Here is a 13,057-nt window from a genome sequence, read left to right on the forward strand (position 1 = left end):
AGAAATGTATCTACGGCGAATGTGTTTTCGCTTGTTTGCACAGAGGATGTTTCTAAAGCCCTAAACGGGAACTCAAGTTGTAGACATACCACATGGTATATAATACTTTAACGCTTCCTGTGCTTCACACTCAGTCGCTAAAAACGTACTTTTAAATCAAAGTCAGAAGGTGTGATAAGAGGGTCTGGATCGCAAAGAATCTAAACTCAAGGCTTTAGACTTTATCTTTGCTCCCATCTGTTTTAATCTGTGTTAAGGGGCCGGGCCTTACCTTGAGGTTGAGCTGACTGATGCTCTGACGGACCTCTTCTGTCTCCAGCATCAGAGACGCATTAGTCTGCGTGGACTCTGGAAAAAAAACAAAAACAGCTGACTTAGTAGCACTCCACTGCGGGACACCAGGATTTATCAGCATTAATACAAAATGAAATTATGATGTTTGACTTCTAGATAGATCTATCTATATATATACATGCATATTATACATGTGCATGTTTCAAGGGTGCCATGTTTTTCTCACGGGGTTTCAGAAAGGTGTTAATTGTGATGGTTTTCTAAGATATACAGGTTGTTTAATGTGCTGTTCTACTGGTCTGCATTGTTCAGTGTATTAGAAACACCCTTGATATTATACGATACAATGCTAAAAATGTTTCTTCAACTATTTGGGGAGAGTTGTAGTGTTTATATCAACCTTTAGGTCTGTTTGTTTGTGTTTGTAACTCTATGTAGAGAGTGTAGAGACACACTGTTTCCACTCAGACTGCAGCCGAAACAACACATGTAATCCTCCAATGTCGGTTTGTGCACATTCAATAAATACCTAGGAACCTCTTGCAAGCACTAGTTTCTCGTAGGACCGGTCGGAGTGGGAACTACATCCGGTTAATGGAAGCTAACGAAAAGGGAAGTTCATTTGTGAATTAATGTTTTAAAGTTTAGAAGTCCTAAGTGAAACGCTTGAACTTCAAATTGGATTATAATAGTTGGTGTTATAGTGTGTAATTTGAATTTGTAATGTATTTGTACATATAAATTTTGTAATTTCAATACAAAATTTATATCGTACCTAAAATTATATCTATACTGTGTACTATAGACAAACCACTTAATTTAGCATCAGCTTCAAAGCACAAACACAAATAATTAATTTTTTATATAACTATAAATCAAATCAGGCGTCAAGGGGTTAAGCATTAATATTTTAATGTTTACAGTAGCACGCTCTGCTACCTCTACGTTATATTGCTGCTGTGGACTGTTGTGCATCTCAACAATTTTCAAAAGCACTTAATTAAATAACCAAATTAGCTGAACCTTAACTGAACTGAATTCAATAGCCTTCCTAGAAGGACAGCGATCCCCAGCTAAACTCAGGTCAGATGGTGAGAGCCCTGCTTTGACCTCAATTGTCCTTTAACATGTTCTCTGACTCTGTGGACACCTGGCTGTCATTTCATTCTGTGCGCTCATATTTCCCCAGAAGGAGGCCGGCCAGCCTTCTGGTACCCACTGTTTGAACTCTTGAGTTCACCTCCACCTCGAGCCATCTGGCACCCAAGTGACCCGCACAGCTGGGGGGGGCGGTTTGGCTTACCTTGGGAGCTGCCTCCCGTGCTGGCGTCGGGCCCTCTGTGCTCCACGTTGAAATGGAACGTGTGCCCATTGTCTTCGATGCCATCTACAACCCTGGCAGGAGGGGGTGAAGGAGAGGGAAGCTGGAGTTAATGTAACAGTAGAGCTTTTTCAATTATCACCGGAGCCAGCCGGCGAGCGGGGAATGTGGCATGAGAGATGCTGCTGGCAGAGGACCATGCGGGTTTGAAGATGAGGAGGAGAGCCCAGTCTGGAGGGGAGGACACCTGAGCTCTCTGAACCAGCACTTACCCATATCTAGAAGTTACTGAATGACTTGGGGATACATTATGAATACAGACGGTTGAGGCAGGAGGATAAAGTGCACTGCTAATGAAATGCAGTGGCATCTGTTGAAATATGCAATGCAAATACATTCAATCTACATAAAGCACTTGATGCAGGTTTCAGTGGCGTGACGTAAGGAGTCCATCACTGCAACAACCTAATCACAGAGTCTCAGATGTCCCAAGGTTATTGTAATTAAGGTGGATATATAGAGATAATGCAGCTACAAAAAGTGAGATACTAGCTACTGTTTGATAACATGTAAGAGACATAAATATCACGAGATAACAGTTAAAAAACATAGCACCCCCTTTTTATCTCTCATAAACTTTATCTTGTACCTGGGACTGAGATCTGGGGGACCAAAACACTGGACAGTCGGGATGAGCAGCTTCGAAGGTTTCTGTTCAGCTCCCGACTCTCCCTGCGCCGCAGCGGAGGCCGGGGTCCGAGCAGACGTCGGGGTGCCGTGCTCCTTTCTGGCCGACGGCTGAGGCGACGAGCTCTGCCCGTGGAAGCCGCGGCTGAGGTTCGGCGAACGGCAGCGCCGCAGGGCGTTGAACTGGCGCAGCTCGTCTCCTAGGAGATTCCCCAGGGAGGTGCGCCGCACGGGGCTGGTGAAGTTTGGCAGCAGGAGGTTGCGGCGGGAGCGCGTTGCCGGAGAAAGGTGGAAGCAGTCGTCAGAGTCATTATTTTTAGTTTCCACGATGGGAGGGAGCTTGGGTTCCTGGAAGAAACAACAGAAATACAGCGTTTACAATTTGTAATATTTGATCCAGTTAAAAGTTTTTTTGTTTACGCTGCATGTGTGCTTGTGATTAAAATTAAATTCTTAATAACAGACCCAGTGAGAATAGAAAAAGTCTAAGTGTATGCTATATAGTGAGAAAAGTAGCTCACAAGGTTTCCCATTAGGAGAGATATTGACCCAGTTACGGAGCAAACTCCAGGGACTGAACTGTTCTCTCTGTTCCAAATGAGCTTCAACCTGTAGGGGAAGTCCTTACACAAGCCTTCCCACAGTACTCACCTGCATTACAGTACGTCCCTGAACAACGGGGGACACCAGGAAAAAATACGATCACACACAAAAAAAAAAAACACCTTTCTCAACAATTGTGTCAGGCTCCTGCCTACTCAAGATTCACACGCACATCCCTTTTTTTTCTGTTTATTATAACTTAAAAATAAAAATAAATCACAAGAGACAAGAAGAAGAAGGATGGTGAATTTACTCTGCACTCACATGGGAAAGTCTGGGTGACCTTGAAAATCTGCTGAGACCCTGCAGTAAGAAAAGGGAAGCAACACGGATTACAAAAAGGAATCAGCTGCAGGCATAATTCATTTATGTATTCAAATTTCTGTCCTTAAACCTTGAAAAATTATAATTAAACTTAGCAATGACATTCCTGGATGTTAATGATTTTTGGCGATACCTGTGTGAATTTCAGATTTGTTGTTTTTCGTTTCATCCCGTGTGGAATTCTTTAAACGACCTTGGCTCTAGTGCAGCCATCACCACAGAAACTGAATCACACACTCGATTTATTTTTTATTTTTTTGGGGGGGATTCTAGTGAAGGTTTGTCTTTCAGCTGGTGCATGGAGAAACTGTTGTCACTTTAACATAATCACCAGCTGGATGGCAAATAAAACTGCGGCGGTGCGAAGCCCTCCCTCATGTGAGAAATAAACGTGCTCCCGACAACTCGGCTTAAATGTGACGGCACGAGCCCCAGTCAGTCACTCTGGCAGTATGTGCCAGAAATGCTCTTTCATGCAGGAAAACGTCGAGGACATGCATTACATTTAATCCTTCGCGGAAGCACAATACAGTACTGAGTTAAATTCAGAAAGGAAACTGAAGTGAAATTAAACTATGCATCTCTTCAGAAGGCGGTGTTAACGTAGATGAATCTATTTGAGGCAGGAACAAGTTCTCCTTATAAGGAAAACTAACCCTGGAGCAACTAGTCAGTGAGGAATATTGGTGCCAAATGACGTTAAATGAGCACTAATATCAATTAATGGGGCGTTGGTAAGACAGATGTCCCACATAGAAAAGTGGGTTTGCAGGGTCTTAACTGAGGGACCTTTTCCTGTCACTCAAAAATGTGCTCTCTTGTGTTTTCATATTTATTAGAGAAGTGAGTAGGTATGTAAGGGGTTTGTATAATGAGGAACTGAAAACTAAAAGCTGATCTAATAGTTGATTTCTCATGATTGAATCAGAAACTGTGGTCAGTGAGTAAAAATGAGACTTGAATTTGAAGCTTAAACTACAGAGCCAGCGTTAATTCATCCAACTAAGTGTAGGAAGAACTTATCCACGTGTCTCAGACAGAGAGCCGTCTATGATCTGCTGCGGTGAAAGGATGCACGTCTCCTCTCTGCATCTCCCACCCAACACGCCCAGAACTCTGCGCTCATATCTCTAACAGCCGGATGGATTTATCAGGTTTGTTAAACTGATGTTGTTGATGTGGGTGCTGCATCCTCATGACCCTCAGCTGACCAGCTTGTTCTTCTCACTCCATCACTATTGACTACTTAACCCACCCTGTGGCGACACGGTCGTTAAACTCCACCAGATTCTGACTCACTGCTGCATCCCTGGTGGTGGACTGACCTTCCTGCTCTGCTCTGCCCAGCGCAGCGCAGTCGTTCCTCATCTCTCAAAACTAACCACCCTCGAGAAACAGGAACTGCTCCTGGGTCTTACGCAAAACTATAGCAAATCATTCAACCTGACAACCTGGTGTATCAAGTCGGTTAAAGACCCAGGGTGTAGAGTTTATGGTAATCTACTGGGAAAAAAATGAAATTTAAGCTCCAAAATTATGTTTTCATTATCATAAAATCACCTGAACATGAGAATTGAGTGTTTGTTAGCTTACAATGAGCCGCTTATATTGAATGAGTGTAAACTCTCTGTAGGTCATTAATAACAACCTGTCGTTTTGTCACGTGTTCTGTTCGGTGTCCTGTTTTATTTTGTTAAGGTCTGGTTTTCCTGTTTGTGTTCCATGTCATGTCTTTCGTCATGTCCTTCGTCATGTCTTTCATGGTTTAGGTTCTGTCATGTTTTGTCATGTTTTCAGTCATGTCTTCCGTTCTTCGTTTTCTGTCATGGTTCTGTCATGTCTTTCGTCATGTCTTTTCCATCATGGTTTAGTTTCTTGTGTTTCTGTTTATTGTATTAAGTTCTTGGTTTTCATAGTCATGGTTAGTGTTTAGTTTTTTCTGTTTCCTGTTTTATTTTGCTAAGTTCTCGATTTCCTGTTTGTCTTCATTCCTTTTTTGTTCCCTTGATTAGATCATTGGTTTCACCTTGTCTCGATTTGCTTCACCTGTGTCTTGTCACCCCTGCTCCTCATGTGTGTATATATAGCCCTGCCTTCCCCTTTGTCCCTGTTGCGTCATACTGCTTGTCACTGCTTGTCTCCACGTCATAGTGTTTCACGTTGTCCATGTATCTTGCCATAGCTTTTGTTCATGTTAGAGTTTTTCATGCCACGTTGTAGTTTCATAGTGTTTTTGATTTTTGTTTTTGGAATTCCTGCCCTGTCAGCAGCGCCTTTGGTTTTTTGTAAGTTTGTTTTTTGTTAATTAAAAACCCTTTTTGCCAACTCCTGCCTCCTCAATTCCTGCATCTGGGTCCAAAAATCCCAACCCCCGCTACCCCTTTTCGACACAACCACTAAATAATATTAATAATAACAATACCAAAATAATTTTAGAAGGCTGAAAGTCACAGTTTCTAATTATTTGCTACAATCTGAGTTAAAAATTAAACGTTTTCTCGACCAAAACATCAAAAAATTTAACTTTCAGCGCCGTTATAAAAGTTGAAATAGAATTAAAGCATTAAAAAAAAATAATCTCTCATTTTCCATCTGGCAGTCTGTTTTCCTCTTTTCTTTTTGGAGATGATAAGTAGTCCCTTTTGGATACCTTATACTGTAATAGGCATTCCTACAATCTGTTTCGTTGGCAGTATTTCACCACAAATGACTGATTGCTGTGCAGTTAGTATAAAACTCTCAAGTATCTCTTGAGTCATCCTACAACAACTCCCACGTCAAATAACTCACCGCGAGGCTGTGGATGTGACACCGTTACAACTGTGAATGTTTGTTAGTGAGCGTGATGAGTCTGTGAGGCCTGGCAGGCAGGTAGCTGATCAGTCCTTCTTCCTGACAAGGGGTTGGCGGCGGTGCCCCGGCTTTGTGCTTGAACATAAAACCCCGAGCAGATGGTGTGAGAGAAGTGCTAGTACTCGAGATGAGCCACGCCTCAGTGAAGCCTTTCTGAATTAGACCTCCGATAACCACTGTGAGGCTATATTGTGAACATACTGTATTGTACTGGATCAATAATCAATAACTCCCTTTTCTGATATACATATGTGCAAATTTAGTCTTTAATTTCTCTTTATGGAAACTACAAACATAATCAATCTGCTTTTAAAACCCCTCATTAAAACAGTTGAAGCTGTTTTCCCTTTAGTCTGAGTGACAAACAGACGTCTGATAATTAACCAGCACAGATGTCTTGTCCTTCATGTTCCAAATTAAACATTTTTTTTTTTAAATGACAAAACTAATGAGCAACAGCATCTTTAAACAATGGACGAGACCAGTGGGAACCAAGAAGGGACGCTTGAAGCAAGAACACACAACGCTTGAGACTAACAAGGATGACACCGAGACAGTCCATGGGGGAGTCTTGTCAATTTTGTCAGTCACACATCAAAGACATTCATTTGTTTTGATCGTGAGGTTCGATAAAACGCCACGTAAAGCAGCCATTGAACTGTGTTGTGGTTTTTGTGTTATTAAGGAAGTTACTCATTTCCCAAAGTGCAACAGAGTTTATGACAATGCCTGAAAACTTGCTGAACAGCAACAGGATTGCATTGACTTGCACCAGGGCCACTGAAAATTCTGGATTTGGATTGACTGGACTAAAACTGAAGTGGAGCAACAAATAAGCCTAAAGTAAAGGACAAAGAGCTGGAGCATTTGAATTTAAGCTAATTTTATAAATGCATATCATATTTGAGTGAAGGTGCATTGGGTGGTTCTAAGTCTTTGCGCCAGTCATTACTATCACACAGCATACAACTCGATAGGTTCGTATCCCTTACTCCTGCAATGCTTTCTTAAATAACTGGTAGGGGTAACACTCAGTGCTGAGAGGAGGTCAGTGTCTCGTTGTAACGCCATCCTGCTGAGCTCTGGGGTGGCAACAGGGAAGTGATACGGCTGCCTGACAGCGGCACCCACGCATGGTAATTGGTGTGACAATCAAGCCACCAACAGCCCTGTGGTCGCAGTGGTAGAACAAGTGTCAAGGAGAGTGACAAAGGCACCTCAGGGGGCGCGAACGCGTTGTTTAAAATGCTATGCTCAATTCCACTGTCAGACAAATGCTGGGGGAAACCGTGGAGGTATATAGTTTACTGAGATGCAGTGCTCTAAAACACATGTTGTAATCATATGCACCAAATACAAACAATAAAATAAAGATTTGTCCTAAAACCCTTTCAGATTCTGTGTCTGTTTTTGATGGAAAGCAAAAAATAAATAGATAAATCTGTAGTATAATTAAAGAGAAAATGCTTTCCAAATGTTTTGCTTCACACTGTTTTGTGAAAAGTAGGATACAGGTACAAGAGTGGAACTCATTTATCATCAGTGCTCTCCTACAGTGTAATACAGTTTTCTGGTAAGCTCATGTTTATGTACGTGTACTGTGACAAAAGGAACATGAAATATTTAATCAACACCTGCTTTCTGTGTGTTCTGTGAGTGTGTAATAGTACCTCGTCCTGGCTGCCCTCGCGCAGGTTATAGGTGAGGTTGTTGTGGATGTCAGAGGCAAACACACTGGCGTACTCGGGGTACAGTTCCAACACCTCTCTCAGGCCACGCACGCTGATGTACTGGAGGTCGCAGTAGGTGAGCGCCTTCACATCAGCGTTGGTCTTGATGACTTGGTCTGCTCCGGGCAGGTCAGACCCGATCAAGTCGCCTTTTCCTGAAATTCAAAAGAAAAATTACCACTTTCTTGGTCTAATTTATAGCACATGAAAGCTGTGGCTGAGATCCTAATACAGACCTAATATAGCCAGCACCATGCTGTCTTTTAGCACCTCCAGAGAACCGGAGCAGACGAAGTAGCTGGCGTGCAGCGCGTCGCCCTGGCGTATCAGGTACTCCCCAGGCACGCAGAAGGAGGTTTTTATATGAAGGGAGAGTGAGCGCAGGCAGCCACGACTGGCGCCCTTAAAGACCGGCAGCTGGAGGATGTCCTTATTCAGATGCATGGCGATGTCGGCCCGCAGCTCATCAGGGAAGTCGTGCAGGAGCTGGGGATATGTGACAGATGTAATGAGATGTGGCACTGATTGGTAATTAGTTAATAGACTGTGTTGCCATCGGTTGCCCTCCTTTGATTTTCAATGGGACATAGGTTAATGATGCATTGGCAATCGTGTGTGGTGCAAAATCATTAACAATTACATCTTCAAAAGGCAGGGAATACATTTTTAAAACAGGCTGCGTTGTTAAAATGTCATCAAAACATTGGAACTCCTTTGGGGCAGGTAGCAGCGTGTACAAAGGCATGGAAACAACAATGAAAAGGACTCCCACCTCGTTGGCATCTATACCGTTGTTGACAGACCATGTGGTCTGGAAGTACTCCAGCATGCGTTGTTTAATCTGCTGAGGCAGGCTGTGTACACGGATGAAGTCCTTCAGGTCCTTCATACGAGTGTGGTAGAGAGAACGACGTGAGTACATACGCTGGATGATGGCTGTCACGTTACCGAAGACCAGGGCGTGCATCAGTGCTGTGTGTGAGACGAAGTAATAATCATTTAAAGACTTAATATTTATATATATATGAATAGGCAAAAAAATAAGGTCTGAAATTGTATTAAGACTTGTTTTCCACTCCTTTCAAACACCTTTCAGGCTTTAATTTAAATATAACTTTATTTTTAGCACTACCAAGCCATTTTCACTCGTGACGTTTTATTTCCTTATTGATCTGAATAAGCACCACATCTTTGTTTACATCACTGTTCTGACAAGAAGGAAAATAAACCCAACAATGATCTTCTGGATTATTGCACCAAATAGCTGCCACCTCAGCTAAAATAATCTGTTTTTGGGACATGAAGGTGGCAGCAAGCTGTGTCTTAAAGGCCGTCCAAACCATTCAACCTACTTCCTGCTGATTTTTTTTGCGCTGGCATGCCAAGCAGCGGCACTGTTGTGCCAGCATGCCGGAGGGAGAATGTACCCTGGTGTCAGACGTACCGCCAATGAGCATGGTGCAGATGGAGAAGATCTTCTCAGAATCAGTGTTGGCACAGACATTGCCAAAGCCCACACTGGTCAGGCTGCTGAGGGTGAAGTAGAGAGCAGCGATGTAGGAGCTGCGTACTGTCGGGCCGCCCACAGTACTGTTGATGTAGGGCGTCTCCAGACGTTTGCCCAGCTCATGGAGCCACCCTGGTAAGAGGAGGTGAAGAGTAAGAGATTTCTAATCATTATCGGCCCCAAATCCCTCAACAACACCACAGACAGTTTCCGCCTCACCATCGACAACTCCACCCTGTCTCCATCCCCCAACAGCCGCAACCTTGGAGTCATCTTTGACAGTAACCTCTCCTTTGATCATCACATCAATCAAATCACCAGAACTGCCTTCTTCCACCTCAAGAACATTGCCCGACTCCGTCCATCACTCTCCTTCTCTGCTGCTGAAACCCTCATTCACGCCTTCATCGCTTCCAGAATTGACTACTGCAACAGCATCCTCTATGGCACACCATCCAAAACTTTAAATAAACTTCAGTACATCCAAAATTCTGCTGCACGTCTGCTCACCCACACCCGCTCCCGTGATCACATCACTCCTGTCCTCCAGAAACTCCACTGGCTCCCAGTTCCACAGCGTATTCAGTTCAAAATCCTCCTCCTCACACACAAAGCCCTCCATAACCAGGCCCCCTCCTATCTCACTGACCTGCTCCATCGCCACAATCCATCCCGCAGCCTCCGTTCATGTGACGCAAACCTCCTTACTCCACCACTCAAGACCAAGCATCGAACCTGGGGCGACAGAGCCTTCTCTGCAGCTGACCCCTCCCTCTGGAACTCTCTCCCCAAACACATCCGCGACTGTACCGACCTTCCCACCTTCAAATCTCTGACAAAAACACACCTTTTTAAAATTGCTTTTAATGTTTAGCTCAGTTTATTGTGTTTTTGATGTTATATTTCACATTGTTTTGCTAATTTGATGTCCTTTTTATGTAAAGTGTCTTTGAGTATCTTGAAAAGCGCTTTTAAATAAAATGTATTATTATTATTATTAAGAGAAGAATGTCTAAAAGTTTTGGTTATTGTTATCTTCATGCTTGTTTGACTTCTGTCAGCTCAGATCCCAGTGGAAGGAGGATACTGCAATATCTCGTTTAAGTGAAACAAAAGTCAATGTGTGTAAGAAAGAGATTGTCAACAGTGTCAGGAGGCCGGCATGTTGGTGCGGGACAGGGCAGAATTAGATTGGTTCCTCCTGGGATAAATATGGCCAAGTCTCAATTAGCAGGTATGAAATCACCTCCCAAGAGACAAACTATACACACATAAGTATGCACAATCATAGCAACACACACACATTTAGAAACGTGCGCACATGTTGAAAAGCTGACTGGGCTAGATGTTTGCTTTAGCTGCACCCTACAGTTTGCCACAATGTGCATGTAGCTGTCTGTCGCTGTTTGGAAGATTCATCTTTGGTATTGGTGTAAGTTCTTCGATATAACAGACGCAGATATGAGTTTGGTCTCTATTTTTAAACAGTGACACGCAGAAAACCTTGAGCTTCTTGCTGATAGCTATGTATTTATATCAGCTTTTGATCTGGTTTTCGGACAGTTCTCATTAGACCTGCAGATATAGTGTTTGCAAACATCTCACCACGGAGCAGAGCTAAACACCCAATGGGTGAGCCACTACTATTTATAGCTGAGTGGAGACAAAACAAATGTCGACTCATTGCATTTGAGAAAAATACTCACATAACATCTATGACAACTGAAGTCTGAGCATTTTAATGAATTATTTATAATTTCTGTACATATGAACATTAAAGACAAAGAATAAATGATGGCACATTGTGATAATCAGCTTCATCTTCATTTATCCTTTTAGCGCAAACAAATCCCCAACAACACTCACCTATTTCCCAGCTCTCACTGGTCTCTATCTCCTTGCGTCCAATCATGTACCAGATGCAGGCCATCCAGTGTGCCAGCAGGGCAAACACGGACATGAGTAAGGTCAGCACCATGGCGCTGTACTGAGAGTAGCGGTCAAGCTTCTGAAGCAGACGAAGGAGGCGCAGGAGGCGTACCGTCTTAAGCAGGTGGACCAAGGATGTCTGAACGAGACAGGAAAGTATGAGGAATGACGTGACAGAGAAAAGGAAAGAAACTCTGCCTGGATATATCTGATAATACACTACCAAATATCTGGGCTTGGATATGCAGCAAATTATTTTACACAATAGCAGGCTTGTGCAATGCCAGGCGCTGTCTTTTCAAGGGCAGATGTGTGAATATATTGTTGTCCAGCAGTACTCACCACTGTTATATTAAAGGCATACAGCAGGTCAAAGGGCAGCGCAGCCACCAGGTCCACAAAGAACCAAGTGGTGGCGTAGTGGATGCAAATTGAGCGCGACTCGTACACCACCTGGCCCGATTGGCTCACATAGGAGGTGCGAAAGTTCAGGATAATGTCTGGAAATAAAGAGGAGAAAAGTTTCCAGTGACTAAAAGATATATTTCACAGTAAACTAGAGTGAGAATGATAATGTAAACTTGTACGCTAAAAGAAAAACGACTGCTGATATTTGCCAAGGTGATGGCTTTAGCTAATGTAATGTGAATTACAATTAACTACAATAAACTTAGTAGTAACCAAGTAAATTAACTTTCAGAAACGAGAAAAGACAGGGTTCTCTTCAGAGCCACCTCCCTCTAGCCTAGAATCTAGACGCGCCCCTAGCGGCAGCAAATTACATTTGCTTCCAGGGGCAGTCTAGTTACTCTCCGTTGACTTGAGATTTCGAAAAATCCAAGATGGACCGGGCCAATCACGAGTCGGTGGGCGGGCTTAACATGATGACGACTGACCTGCGACCATCCTGCTAGAACTACCAGAGCGATGGCTGCTGCTAGCGAACAACTTTCTTTCGAATCGGCTTTGGCCGCCGCTCTGAAAGACTTGAAGTTAAGCTTTTCTCTGAGAAAGGAACAAGAAACTGCACTGAGGTCGTTCTTACAAAAGAAGGATGTATTTGGAGTTTTGCCAAACGGATACGGCAAAAGTTTGATCCACAGCTTAAAAATTATTAATGCAGGAGAAACTCAACCTGTAGGCGAACTCAGGACAAAACGGGATGCAACAAGAACTATTTAATATCTATTAGGATAAGTTTTTTTCCACAACACATGCAAGGAACTCTCTTTTCCGTCGCTCTGACTACGTCACCTTCTTCGTTGCTCTGTTTGGTTGAAGCGCTATCCTATTGCGTGGAGAGGGAGTTTGAAAGACAACCGTTTATCCCACCCCTCCGGTTGAGCCCTGTCTATGGAGAGTGCCCAGACCCTACATTTAATGTGGGTCTGGCTCTTCAGGCTAACCTCCCTCTGCATCCAGCTTTACAAACACCCCAGTAATATATTTGTTCTGTACATCATTCCAAATAACCTGTTCCAACACTTACCAATAATAAAGAGCATTTCCACAACTATGTCACTGACGATGGTGGAGCGAGCAGCTGTGACGGTATCGTCGTGCGGCGTGAAACTGACATTGTAGGGCACGGTGACGGCCACGTAGAAGGTAGCCAGCAGGATGAGCCAGTCCCACAGGGCCTTTGAAACGCTGTAGTGGAGCAGAATGAAGCGTGACTTCTGGACCGCTGCCACCTTGTACTCCGGTACTGAAGGCTTCTCAACTATGTTCTGTGAGACAGCAGAAGTGGAGCAAAACCAACTTTAAGTAAAGGGGTCTGTTAGAGGTGAAAGTCCAACAACAGCCTCT

At 43.4% G+C, this 13,057-nt stretch overlaps 1 protein-coding gene across 1 annotated transcript in view; it reads right to left on the reverse strand.

Moving 5' to 3' along the window:
* Positions 1-13,057, reverse strand: part of LOC311504370 (voltage-gated delayed rectifier potassium channel KCNH4-like) — a 36,198-nt gene that overhangs the window by 1,548 nt on the left and 21,593 nt on the right. The window contains exons 5-15 of the mRNA XM_084567403.1: positions 12,738-12,978; positions 11,591-11,748; positions 11,186-11,387; positions 9,257-9,451; positions 8,585-8,784; positions 8,049-8,298; positions 7,753-7,967; positions 3,170-3,208; positions 2,265-2,650; positions 1,598-1,689; positions 272-348 (exon numbers count right to left, since the gene is read on the reverse strand). Coding sequence (XP_084423529.1) covers positions 272-348; positions 1,598-1,689; positions 2,265-2,650; positions 3,170-3,208; positions 7,753-7,967; positions 8,049-8,298; positions 8,585-8,784; positions 9,257-9,451; positions 11,186-11,387; positions 11,591-11,748; positions 12,738-12,978 — 2,055 coding nt within the window. The remainder of the gene's footprint in view (positions 1-271; positions 349-1,597; positions 1,690-2,264; positions 2,651-3,169; positions 3,209-7,752; positions 7,968-8,048; positions 8,299-8,584; positions 8,785-9,256; positions 9,452-11,185; positions 11,388-11,590; positions 11,749-12,737; positions 12,979-13,057) is intronic.

The sequence above is a fragment of the Chelon labrosus genome, assembly GCF_963514085.1.
Source record: "Chelon labrosus genome assembly, chromosome: 19".
NCBI lineage: Eukaryota > Metazoa > Chordata > Actinopteri > Mugiliformes > Mugilidae > Chelon > Chelon labrosus.